This window comes from Dichotomopilus funicola (assembly GCF_033296635.1).
Source record: "Dichotomopilus funicola strain CBS 141.50 unplaced genomic scaffold C8A04scaffold_36, whole genome shotgun sequence".
Lineage (NCBI taxonomy): Eukaryota > Fungi > Ascomycota > Sordariomycetes > Sordariales > Chaetomiaceae > Dichotomopilus > Dichotomopilus funicola.
The window spans coordinates 102,002-114,829 of NW_026944057.1; the positions used below are offsets into that span (position 1 = coordinate 102,002).

The following is a 12,828-nucleotide window of genomic DNA, read 5'->3' on the forward strand; positions in this document are numbered from 1 at the left end:
CTGGCTCTACCTTAAAACAACGTAATTAATGCACTCGAAAAGGAAAAGGAAGAAATAGCAATATGTAAACTTGCTAGTATCGCTCCGATATATCCCCCCCTTTACCCCGAAAGCCCATATTGCTTCCCCATCGTCCGTGTAAACTCCATTCCCGCCGCAAAATGGAACAGCTTCGCAGCCACAATCGTCCTCTCCCTGGCACTATACTCGGACAACTTCTGATACAGCTCCGCCAGCGGCACCACGACCCGTTGAATATGCTCACCATCCTCCAACCTCTGCTCCGGCAACGCCAGCGGATCATCCCTTTCCCCCAACCGCACCTCCACCATTGCCATCTGCATCGTCGCACTGCTCATCCCCGGATCCGCCGCCTGCACGGGACTCAAACTCACCACCTCGCACTCCCACCCAATCTCCTCGCGAAACTCCCTCACTGCCGCCTTCTCCACGCTCTCCCCCTCATCCACTAGCCCCGCGGGCCACTCAACCGTGTACGCGTCCAGCGGCGGGCGGTACTGGATCACGAGTACGGTGGCCGGTGGCCGGGACGGGTGCAGGATGATGTTGCCCATGGCGACGGCGTCGACACCGCCGGAGGAGTCTGCGCGGGTCTTGCGGGCGGCGACTTCCCAGGTGCGGGGTTTGCCGGTCTGGTCGACGTAGGCGATTTGTTGCAGGGTGAGCCATTTGGCGTCGCTGGTGGGTAGGTCGGTGACCGAGGTGATGGTGGGTTCTTGGGTTTTTGTCATTTTGGCGGGGTAGTTGGTACTTGGACCGGTGCGTGGGAGGTGCGAATCTAGTGCTTGGGCAATCCGGGAGTATTCGCGTGGGAGGTAATTCGAGGTGAGAGTTGTCAGAGGTCGACGTTGTGAAGAGTGAGATGCGGTCTTGCGGTCTTGAAAGTTGAGGGGTACAGCTTGCACATCAAAGTTGCTGGAACAGCGGGGTGAAGAGAGTGGAGACCACTAATCAAGTGTCAATCAATACAAGAACCAATTTTGTTATTTTACAGCTTGTAAATTCAGGACAACACATCGATGCGAACTTATGCAGCTAGGTAAAGTAAGTGTAATGATAAAAAGATCGAAAAATAAGTTCCCAGGAAAACGAGGAAGTTACCCCACCTTAGTTGGGCGAATATTATCATATTTTCTACTAAGAAAAAACTCCAGGTCAAACTCGAAGTTTGCATCTTTAAAATACACTGGCTAAAGGTCGAATGGAAATAAACATGGATAGTGTCACAAAGTTCACTCAAACACAAGATGCATTCGTGGTGTATACAGTTGTGTTCTTAATATTTCCGAGACTCCAAATTGACTATGCACCCGAGCCCCCTACCGTGGTATTTCCCTAATCTATCCCATCCCACTGTCTTCTTGATCTCATCACTTATGACCCTATCAACTCCATCTTTCACCAACCCCCGAGACCGCTAACTTAGAAGTAGCTTGAGTCGATGACGGCCGGGCCGGGGATCTGGTAGGTGCTGAGGTCGGCCGAGTAGATGTCGATGAGAATGCCGGGGTCCGAGGCGCTGTACGCACCGGGGAACTTGACACCAGCGGGGAGCTGGCCGTCAGAGCCGCCGTTGATCCGAACTTGCTGTAATGGGGGAAAAACAACCCGGTTAGCATCTTTGTATCTTTGCTTCAAGATTGACACGTTATGTTGAAGAAAAGGATACTCACGTAGCAGCTCATGTAGAACTGAGCGCCGCCGGTCTGGCCAGCGGTGTGCAGGGCGATGGCCTCAGCACGAACCAGGTAGTCGCCCGCGGGGATCTTGCTGGGGATCTTAAAGGCGCGCTTGCCGCAGTTGGCGTTGAGGTAGTCGGTACCCCAGGTCTTGGTGCTGGCGTCGTAGCCGAACTCGTCGACCTTGAACCAGTCGCCGGACCCGTTGGCCGAGGACGCGTCGTCGACCTTGCTCATGTACACCATGATCGGGCCATAGTGGTTCCCGCCGATGGCCTCGTTGGAGCACGACCGGTCGTTGAGCTGCGCGTGCATCTCCACGTCGAACTGGTCACCGGCTGTGTTTGTATGTTAGTATGAGGTGGTCAATTCCCCCGGGGCGTTCTTAGGTAGATGATGAGAATTAAGATAGTTCGTACCGTTCACCTCGCAGATGCCCGAGGCGCTCGCCGAGGCACCGCCAACATTGCAGACGATGTCGCCGCTGCTGACACTGGTGACAGGGTTGTTGTTTGGCTGCAAAGCAAGTCTGTCAGTCCCATCTTCTTCTCACCAGCGTCGATGATCGTGGGTGGGTGGCCGTCTAGGGCTTACCGGTAGGCGGGTGCACTTGGTGTCGAAGTCGGTCGAGCCGCTACCAGCTTGCTGGAAGATGGAGTGGCCGGCGGCATACTGGGAAAAGATACCCGCAGCGAGGACAGCGGCGTTGGTGGTCTTCATCTTGGGCAGGTGATGTACGGGTGACACGCTGCAAATCGTCTTAAAATAATCCGGGGAAGGGAGATCGACAAAGTGATGAGCAGGGAGCACGTGTGGTCTGACTTGGAAACGAGGTACTGAGGGACGATCTCAGAAGGGATCCAGAGGTCCTTCGGCCCCTTCATATATACATGTCTCTGGAGTCATCAAAACCCGTTCTTTCCGCCTTCCCCGTCTTCCCCAGATTCTGTCCCCCATATCTGGGGACCAAGCCGGGCCGCGCGCCATTCCTCCGTCCCCCCCAACCCTGCTTACCTGCTCCAATAACCCTTAATACAGACCTCATCAACAAGAGTGCGGAAACGGCTCGCGGCGCGATCGAAGCATGGCCCGTTGTCATCACTTGCCAGGCATGCCAGGGCTCTGCTTCTTCGCCGATATTGGATCGACAGGTTTAACGGCCCGTGGGAGGGACGGTTCCGTGCCTTGCGTGCAAGACGAGCAACGATCGGCCGACAACATGGTGCCGAACCTGGGAAGTCGTTGTCTGGGCATTGTTTTGTGCGAATCAGAATCGGCTAGACTGGGTCCGGCGCGGGCCCAATGCGACTCTGGGCAAGTGCACGGAGCGGGAGCCGAAGATTCCCAAGTCGGGATTCGATCGTCGCCCGGCCAAACTCCACGCCAGGTCATACCGAGCCCGTCTCTGGGGTAGGAATTCTCCACAGTTGTACTTTGTTTGCACTGAGTGTCAGACACAAGTTCAGCGTTTCGGGGCGCGTGAGTGGTCACGAAGGAGCAGATGCCGATATGGAAGGCTTTGAAACGGGCCAAAGAAGCGAAAGAACGAAATGGAAGCCTCTGCGGGGTGACGAAAGGGGCTTGACAAATGCCGCACCCCCAGGGGAAAGCGGAATGCGACGTTCATCAACGCCCATCGATGCTTCATGGAGAAATCATTATGTTCATTTCCCGGTTCTTGCGAAAAAGGCCAAGCAGGACGTGCAGACAGAACTGCCCGAAAAAGAAGAGAGACGGAGAAAAAAAGAAGAGACCGGGGCCAACGTGCTCGAAATAGCCCTGCGCCAGAACACCTGAAGCTCGAAGCTGACCCTTTCTGAAAAAGCAGCCGGGTAGGCAATGTTAAGCAAGCAAGTCAACCACGGACGACGTTCCCCTGCCTGTACAAGCAATGCTCTGTCTTGCCCTGCCCTGCCCCACACAAGCCGCGTTTAATCCCACTCTCTCCTCCCCGTGACCAAGTCCATCTCGGACGCCTTGACCCTCTTTGTCTTCTTGACAAGCTTCCACCACAACACATTAATAATATAGACCGGAATGCCGATGTACGCCGTCAAGAACTTGTCAACCTGGAAGTGCGGGATGAAAGCCGAATATCCGCTGAAGATGATGACAAGCGCCGTAACGGCCAGCGCAATGTACGCGCCCCACGGCAGCAAGATATTCCGGTACGGCATCACCTCGCGGGGGATCCCCTGTGCCTTCATTCCGCGCATCATGGCTAGGTAGCTGACCAGCACGGCGATCCAGTTGAGAGCGCCAAAAACGGTGACCAGCGAGACGAAGTAGCCAAAGACCGTTGCCGACGACTTGGTGGCGTTCATGAAGCCCAGCGCGATGAAGAGGGAGGACAGCGCGACAGCGGGGACGGGCACGCCGTTCCGGTTGGTGCGCTGCATGATGTGCGGCGACTGGCCGTCCTTGCCGAGAGCCCAGACTGTGCGCGAGGCGAGGTATACGTCCGAATTCGCGGCACTGATGGTGAAGATGAGGAGCAGGCCATTGACGGCATCGTCTAGATGGCTGACACCGGCGACTTGAGCGGCGACAACGAAGGGGGACGCCACTGTTAAGGGGTGATGTTAGCATCCTGCTTGATTCGCGATAAAACAGCCAAACCCTTCGAAAGAAAAAGAAAAAGAAGGGAACCCACATCCGCTAGTGCCCTTGGAGGTAGCGTCGAGCAACTCTTTGCTGTTGTAAGGCACTGCCATGCCGAGCACCAACACACCGGCGATGTAGAAGAACACAATACGGAGCAGCGTTTGGTTGACAGCGCGCGGCACGTTCTTGCGCGGGTTCGGGGTCTCGCCGAAGGCCACACCAACCAGCTCGGTACCAAGGTAAGCGAACGTGGCCTGGACCAAGCACGCCCACACGCCCAAGAAGCGGCCAGTTTCACCTCCGATGACGGTCGTCACGCCGCCAACGCTAGTCGTGTATTGGGCGAAGGCGCCTGGGTCTTTCCAGAACCAGAAGCCGGTGCGGACGTGGTTCGGGCCACCGCCGAGCGCGATGATGAAGCAGAGAAGGATGAGCATGACAATGACGAGCGCTTTGATCAGCGACATCCAGAACTCGGCTTCGCCAAAGAAGGAGACGTGAATCATCTATGAGAGGTCAGTCAGCTGGATCCCTCACTTCCCATCCCCGGGAGAACGGAAAACAAGAGAATAAAGGCGTACATTAAGCGCGATAATGCACACGCCAAAGACCACAATCCAAACTGAGACGTTTATATCTGGTCGCCATTTCTGTAGCAGAATACCCGTCGCAGTCAAATTGTTCGGTAGCACGATGACATATTTAAAGAAGTAGTTCCAGCCCGTCGCAAAGCCCATGGCCGGGTCGACAAACCGCGAGGCGTATCCGGAGAAGCTCTTCTTGTGCGGGAGGAAGGCGCCCATCTCACCGAGCGCGACCATGACCACGTAGACGACGAATCCCATAATGGCGTATCCGATTAGGAGAGACCCCGGGCCGAGCTTGAGCGATGTTCCCGTACCGAGAACGAGACCTGCGATCTTCAGTTAGCTTTCTTTTTCCAATGCGTTTTCGACCCTCTTCCTCTCCTTCTCTCCACCTATTTCGCCTCTTTCCCCTACGCCGTGCTCCTCTTTTCGATGTTCTTGGTCACGTCAAGCCATTGCGCCGGGGTTGCTTACCAGTTCCAATCGCACCAGCGATCGCCATCATGTCTGATCACGAAATCGGGATTAGCAACGCGCCCGGTTCCAATGCCTTTGTAAGTCCCCCATCCCGGAGAATGACGCACTCAGCTGCCGGGGCTTCATTCCCCGATGCAGGTCATCTTCTGCGCCGGCGTCTTCATCGACGCGGGCCTCCTCCTGTCGCACTTCCTGTGGAGGAGTTGTTGCTGTCTTCTCGGCCTCGTCGTCGCCGCGCTTCCTAGAAAAGAACCGCGCCATGGTGGTGGTATGTGTGGTGAGCTGTCTGTTGGTGATTCCACCCTTCGGGGTTGCTTCGGTGTTTGTCGGCCGCTCCGCCGCGTAAGAATAGCTGGCGCGCCTCCTCTTTGCCGTGGGTGGGCGATTGGATCGGTCGCGAAATGTGTTAGGTTCCGCTCTGATTGGGATTGGGGACTAGAGAGGTGGGAGAGGACCTAGCGGCCAACAACACTCCAAGGCGCAGAGAAGGGGGAAGAAGTAAGAAGGGATGGGAGCGGTTCAAGGCAGGGTTGTGTCGGGACCAGGTTTCTTAAAATATTCTTCCACGCAACCGAATCTGTGTGTTCGTCCCATGCGCGACGAACATGCATCGATTAGGCATCTGATTAGTGAGGAAATGGCTATCCTCGGTCGGCCGGCGAGAATGGGACCCCTTCCTCTCTCGGTCGGCCAATCTGGAGCGTCGCGCAGCGGCACAATGCAGGCTCACCCACGGTTTGGCTAGGCTGGGGGGGCACACCTTGGGTAACGGCAGCTGGGCGGGATGGCATGCTGCAACTTGACCAAGCAGGGTTCAAGCTCGCGCGCTGACGGGACCATCCATTGTTGGTGATTGGATTCGCCATGTGCTGTTGTTCCATCATCCCAGCAAGCTGAGTTGCCTGGTGCGCGCCCTTCCCATTTTTTCCTCAAGGAGGTCGAATCTCACCGGACTAGTGTAGTTACATAGTGTGGTAGTGTAGACTGCTCACCGTTGCAGCGAACGCTTGCTCAAACCCGAGAATCATCGTGCGATGTGGCCGCGCAACGTGTAGGCGTCGACAACAGGGCGTGGGCCGAATAATACGACGTGCTGGCCGCTTCAAGGTTCGCAGCTCGCCATTTCTAGGTCTCTTTCCATAACCAACCACCAACGAGTTGGAAGCTGCTCCGGGCGACCGGGCCCTGGATGTTTCCTGCAAAGGCGGGGCACAGAACCAGCAGAACCAGCGCTGAGATCTTGGCCGCTGGTGCACTGGCGTCGAATCAAGCATCAATGGCTGGAAGCGGGGGAACCCGGCGCGCCACCTGGAGGCCCTGGCAAGCCTGGGGAACCGCAGGGCCCAGCCTTCTTTCTCCAAGGTGTTTTGGGTGTCTCGAGGTCGATTGTGTTGAGGTTGTGGAGAATCCTTGGTTGCGCAAGACAAGACACGCATGTCGGTGGAGAGCTCATGGGCACGCCTTCGGTGCCCCAAACAGCAATCCCGCCGGACGAATCTCGCACGATGCTTCAGTGCATTCCTCCGGGCGTTTGGCACCTTGGCAGGTCGGCCGAGGGTCCTTAAACTCCCCCGGTGATTGTGGCGCCCAGGCTTGGCCGTTGCTGAGCTGGCAGTGAGCCAGCTTTTTGCGAGTCAAGATCAGGGAAGAAATGGTTGGGATGGGGTGAGATGCGCGACGAAAAGGTGCGGAACGGGCTTGCAGAGCGGTGCATCGCGATAAGGACCCCAATCGGTTTCCGGGCTTGTCCCTGTGGCGTTCTGGGGATTTGGCCGAGCGATGGAGCGGCCAAGATCGCCAAGACATAGCAGGGGCAGCGGATAAGGAAGGTGCTCACGACGGCCCTCCTTCATCCTTCTCTTGCAGACAGAAGGTGTTGCCCCAGGGGAAGTCGCCAACCGAAACCCTGACGTTGTACTGATTGCCCAAACGGCTGCCCAACTGGAGTTTTCGAGGAAACCAATGCCTAGCTGCATCTGTCAAGTCTATCAAGGCGGTGCAATATTTGTTGAGCCCAGCCCCGATCCAGTCTCGTCTTGGAGATGCGCCTATCTTTCTCGCAGTCTTACCCTTTTCTTTCGTCGGTAATGGGTTTCGACCACGGTCAACACGGAGTCCAAAGCGAAGGCCCTTCGCACAGAGGGCTGTGCAAGATAACTAACGTTGGAGGAGCGACAAGCTGTCCGCAAGCAAGACATTCCAGGTTCCCCGCCAACGCTCGCTTCCAACTCTGGTCCCGCGACTCCCCGAACTAAACACCAGTCGGTGACCAAAGCAGAGATATACAGATGAATCCGAGTACCTGACCAGGAAAAGCCTCCGCTCTAGAAAACCTGACCGACAACCCTCGATTTCCAAAAGCGCTCGAAGGGCTCCAAGAACTCGGTTAGATGTGGAGGCTCTTCAACCCCTCTCTCGCTGCCGATACTTGGCCCGCCATGCCCGCCCCGCCCAGGAGACTCCCGGGCTTGGCACTTTTATCCCGACGTCCACCGCCAACAACTTGATGATTGGGGATTGCCGTATCGAGCCTCGAGTCAGGCTTCGAACCCGTTCGGTGGAGCCCACCGGACTTGGTTCGGTGAGCGAAAGGTGGAGGAGGAGGACACAAGGGATTGGCTAAAGAAGGTGAAGAGCCTGTCAAGCCTGTCAACTTGTCCAAATCGTCAATAAGGATTCACAGTCCGGCGGTTGGAGCCATCCCACCCATGAGGGACCAAAAAGTTGTAGTCGTTTTCCAAAACGGGCTTTTTTCTGCCTCACCACGGATCACGGTTACCGGCTCACCACAGTGGCAGGCGGCTCAACAGCACAAGCGGCTCAACAGGACCCTTGCCTCGCGTGTGGTTTGTTGTGGGCACCCTGCCACCCAGACACGGAAAACCCCACCAGAGGTTGTCTTACCCCACGGCGCAAAATGAGTCACAATCAAGCGAACAAGGAAGATATATTCTCGGTTTCCAACTGTCAGCTTCCAACCAAATGCAACGGGAGCACCTCCCAAGAAAGCGGCATGGCGCAGGGGAAGCGCGCCGGGCTCATAACCCGGAGGTCACTCGATCGAAACGAGTTGTCGCTAGCTTTGACTTTTGGTGATGTTTTGGATGGTGTTTGGGCAGCTGTGTCCATGATCTCTCTCACTGACCTGCCTGACTTGACACTGGCTGGTGACATGCGTGCATCTTTTAAACACCGTGAAGTATTCCTTTCACGGATGTTTGCCACTCTTTTTCCGTCGGTGTACTCTGCCATGCTATCGTGAGGCCATATCTGACGAATCACTATGTACCCAAATCACACAACCATAATCCCTTTACAATTCATCCTTCCGTTAAGTTTTGGTCCCCCTCCTGGTGCGAATATTTTTAGCATTGCGGGCGTCTATTTGCGTGACTACCTTTCCTCATCTTGGGCCTTTTTTTCTCTTTTCTTCCTCATGTTCTTATTTGTATTTTTCTTGACCCCTAGCCGCATGTGGCTCAGCGACCCAACCGTGCCACAACACCAACAAGCCATGAGTTGGCCGATGGAAAGCTGACAGAAAAGATACCGTCAGCGCTAAGAATACATGAAGGTTTTGGCATGATTGAGCATCGCGGCCTGGGCTTTCAAGTGCTAGCCTGGCATTCTTGAACGGGGATGCCTGGTGTTAGGGATATGGCTTACACACACCATGATCAGGTGTCTCGAGTGGCCGACGAAAGTGCTCTACTCGGCTTCAGTGTCAAAACGAGGAAGAGTCGATACGCCCTCGACTTGAGATTTCTTGGACCCTAACCCTGACAGCATACAGCACTTGCCGCCAGCTGGTTTGCACCGGAATTTCTCTCAGCCCGCAGTGCACACTCTTTTGTGACCACCCTTTAGCCCTTTGCTTGAAGAACCGAGGACGGACAAAACGACCCATGTCCCCAACCAAGCATGGAGTCACAAATGGCTCTGGCCACCCACTCCGGATTGGGAATGACAAACGGGATACCTGGGAATGAATCCGATGCCGACGGTCACATGAACGGCCAACACCATCAAAATCATGCAAATGATGTCAAGCAGAAGCATAACCCCCCAGCAAACCTTAGCGCCAACGAGGAGAAGGCCGCCCTCGACCAACGTATAGATTTTCTTCTGACGCAATGGGAGAGCTGCCTTCAAGAGCTGCAGCGCCTTCAGCAAGAAGCCGATGCGGCCAGCCGGCCGGTGCGGGGGCTCAACGCGCTGCTCAAGGTGCAACATCGCACGCTAGACAAGGCCGCCCAGAAACACCGTTTGTCCTCGACCTCGTCATCGGCCCCGGCCATCTCGCCAGCCCAGTACTTTGGCATCAAGAGCTGCTGCTGGGACGACCGATGGGCGGTCGTCAAGAAATGCCGTGGCTTGGTGGCTATCAACAAGGACTTTCCCCGAAGCCCGCGATTACCTGTGGCTGCGGATGCTGGGTGGTTGGCATACAAAGACCAGCCGTTTCAGGAGCGGCCGGTTGCTGTTGATGCGGTGGTGGATAGCGGTGCTACGTGGATCAAGTTCATTGCTATCTCACCTAAGACGCTGGAGTACCAGGTCGTGGCGGAAGGGTGGGCGAGTGAGTCGGAAGATGAGGATGATGCGGGAGTGGTGAAGGATGAACCTGAGAAGGAAGAAGGTGTCGGGCACACCGAGTTTGCAGATACCGTGAAGAAGCTCGTTGGGGCTGCTCGGTGGAATCACTGCCACCATTTGCGTCTCATTTTGCCAGGTCTCGAGGAAGGCAAATCGGAGCTGGTGGACAAGGTGATCCACTACATCCGGCACAAGATCGGGGGCAACGATGTCTCTGTCAACGTGAGCTGTGCCAACAGCGCATTTCTCACCGAGCCACCACCGCCCCTCAAAGATGCCATCGCAGCACTCATCCACGACCGAGACCCGCTCGTCGCCGACGACTGTGGACGGTTGACAGACACCGTCAACCTTGACCCGAGCGCACTCGTGGCCCTCGTCACGGACCTGCACCATGGCCCGGTGCCCCAACAGCCGGAATGCCAGCAGCGCATCATCACGCGGTCCATTCTCGACCACGAGACGGACAACAACGAGCTCGTCGCCCGGCAAGACATCTTATCCGCCGTGCTGTACCCGGCTCTGCGCGGCCGCAAGCTGGTTTGCACTCGCGCCGCGGCGGCCTACTTCCGCCGGCTTATCGACGCCATCTCAACACACTCCGAAGAAGCGCGTGCAGCTTTTATCCTGCCTCCATCTCCCACCCAAGACGAGAGTCCACTATCCCCCTCAACCCTCCGCCAAAACCTCGAATCCTGGTCCACACTCCCAGTACCCCCCGACCTCCACCTCCCCGTAACCATCGTCCCAGACATTGACCTCGCATCCATCCAACCGCTCATCACCTCCCACGCCCTCCCACCCATGGCCCTAACCGTCGCCCGCGACCTCTCCCCGCTCAACCGCTCCGTCTACTGCCACGGTTGGGCCAACCGCATCACCACCGTCACGGGCCACCGCGGTATCGATCGGCAAGTACGTCTGGCACTCGCACGGCACTGGACACGTGATGGGAGCGGGGGCAATAGTGACGGTGGACGTGATGGGATCCCGCCGGACGTGTGGCATCGACATTTGGGGGGGTATTTGATCCATCGGGACAAGCCGAAGGATTGGCGGGCGATGGTGCCGAGTGAAGGCCAGGGCGAGGGTAACGTTATCGATGAAGCGGACGTGGAAGTACCGCCCGAGTTGGTGCGTTGGACGTATCCGTGGACGACGTGGGGACGGGGGATTAGTACGTATGGTCTGCCGGATACGAAGACGTGGGAAGGGGTTGGGCATGAAGAAAAGACGGCGTATGGGAGGAGAATGGAGAGGAGGCATGCCAGGGATGCGATGGAGCAGGATGAAAGGGAACAGGAACTGGAGCAGTCATGATGAGCGAGCGGTGTAGGTTGATGATAGTTGATTCTATTATCTGCCCTCCATCAACGGAGGGGAATTAAGCGGTTGGGTATATTGGAAGAACATTATTACAACGATGTAAACCCCCCTTCGTCATCTCAGCATCCCCATATTTGAACACGTAACACAGACTTCCTTAATTACCACAATGTTAGCGCCACAGAAACAAAAACAAGGAGAGAAACTCAGAAACTCACCATCCTCTAATTAATTCGTTAGTTCCCCCCGATCTTTGGCTCCAAAGGCTGCCCCTCACCACCCGTCAACTCCTCCCCAACAACCGGCGCCTTCTCCGCCGTCACAGGCCCAGTGATCTCCACCACATCCGACTTGGTCTCCGCATCAGCACCCTCCTCGCCGACAGCAGCAGCAGCCGAAGCCTCACCGCTCGCCGTCCCGGGAGCGACGGCGCCGTCCTCGCCCACGGCCGGCTTGCGGAAGCAGCTGAAGAGCGTCTTGAACACGCCCTTGATCTTCTTCAGCGGGCTGGGCTTCTTGGTGGAGCTTGAAGGGTCGGCCTCTTCGGCGGTGGCGGCCGCGGCGTCCTTCTCGTTGGTGGAGGCTTGGTCTGCTTGGTCGGCTTGTTGTTGTTGTTGCTGGGGGATGGACTGCTCGGTTTGGGGAATGGCGGCCGAGGTGGCGTCGAGTTGGGGGGCCTCGGAAGACATTGTGGATTTGGGGTTGTGGTGAGTTGGTGTGTGTGGTTTGGTGTCGTGAGTTCAGCGAGTTGATCGTGAGAGCTGGAGCGACTCGAAGACAGACAGGATTCGGTTGTACGATGTTTTGTGAGAGAGAGGATAAGAGGAAAAAAAAGTTCAGCAACTTTGCAGATGAGCAGAGCGCCGCGTTTTCTTTTCAACTCCAATGTCTCAACCTCTTCTCCGTCAGTCCGTCTCCTGAAGTCGGGAAATTCCCAATTTCCTCCTATTCAGGGGGGGTTTGCTCATCGCAGCGCCACGACTCCGCAAGATCCCGATCGGCCGAGCAAGACTCCATCTCGGTAAGCCATTGACGATGGGTCGACGATGACGGCTACCCGGGGCCGGACCGCGTTCTGGCAAACGCCTTCCCTGGAAACTTTCCTAAACGGGCGATGAGACCCCATCTCGTTTGCCCTGCCAAGCCGCGACTATCGTGATGTCAATAAAAGCCAAGACAATGATTGGCGTCGGGCCGGTAACATGCGGCATCGTGCGCGGCTGGGGTTCACGATCGCTTCGCATAGTCCGTTTGGTTGAGGTTCAAACGCGTGATTTCGGAGATTGTTCCTCGTTTGCATTGAGAGGATGGGGCTCATTGCCGGTCAAGGTCTGCGTGTGCAAATCGGGGCGAAACGGTCGGCGAGCAGCTGCAGCTTGGCATTTTGGCAGCCAACGCGGACCGAAACGGGCCGACGTCTAAAACATACTCGATACAACAACCCCATCTCACAACACGTTATGCACAGGTTGAAGGAGATCTTGAGAAAATGAAAGCTCCCGGCTCGGTACGCTAGGATGACGCGGTTTCACAGAAAT

General features: G+C 56.3%; 4 protein-coding genes and 1 non-coding gene across 5 annotated transcripts; 2 read left to right on the plus strand and 3 right to left on the minus strand.

Moving 5' to 3' along the window:
• Positions 1–101: 101 nt before the first annotated feature.
• Positions 102–752, minus strand: C8A04DRAFT_12631 (NUDIX hydrolase domain-like protein; the record flags this gene model as incomplete). The annotated part of the gene is made up of 1 exon (XM_062777401.1): positions 102–752. The coding sequence occupies one exon, from the start codon at positions 750–752 to the stop codon at positions 102–104; it is 651 nt and encodes a 216-aa protein (XP_062636509.1).
• A 691-nt stretch (positions 753–1,443) lies between these two features.
• C8A04DRAFT_37690 (glycoside hydrolase) lies at positions 1,444–2,420 on the minus strand (the record flags this gene model as incomplete). The annotated part of the gene is made up of 4 exons (XM_062783977.1): positions 1,444–1,608; positions 1,695–2,038; positions 2,120–2,216; positions 2,295–2,420. 4 exons carry the CDS (start codon positions 2,418–2,420, stop codon positions 1,444–1,446), a joined length of 732 nt encoding a protein of 243 aa, XP_062636510.1.
• Positions 2,421–3,631: 1,211 nt separating this feature from the next.
• Positions 3,632–5,629, minus strand: C8A04DRAFT_29156 (amino acid permease/ SLC12A domain-containing protein; the record flags this gene model as incomplete). Its single annotated transcript, XM_062780899.1, has 5 exons — positions 3,632–4,266; positions 4,354–4,810; positions 4,886–5,217; positions 5,366–5,398; positions 5,476–5,629. The coding sequence occupies 5 exons, from the start codon at positions 5,627–5,629 to the stop codon at positions 3,632–3,634; spliced, it is 1,611 nt and encodes a 536-aa protein (XP_062636511.1).
• A 2,746-nt stretch (positions 5,630–8,375) lies between these two features.
• On the plus strand, positions 8,376–8,447 carry C8A04DRAFT_t85. The gene has a single exon. It is a non-coding gene; the product is annotated as a tRNA-Met (tRNA).
• Positions 8,448–9,301: 854 nt separating this feature from the next.
• C8A04DRAFT_37692 (uncharacterized protein) lies at positions 9,302–11,284 on the plus strand (the record flags this gene model as incomplete). Its single annotated transcript, XM_062783978.1, has 2 exons — positions 9,302–9,371; positions 9,438–11,284. The coding sequence occupies 2 exons, from the start codon at positions 9,302–9,304 to the stop codon at positions 11,282–11,284; spliced, it is 1,917 nt and encodes a 638-aa protein (XP_062636512.1).
• Positions 11,285–12,828: the final 1,544 nt, after the last annotated feature.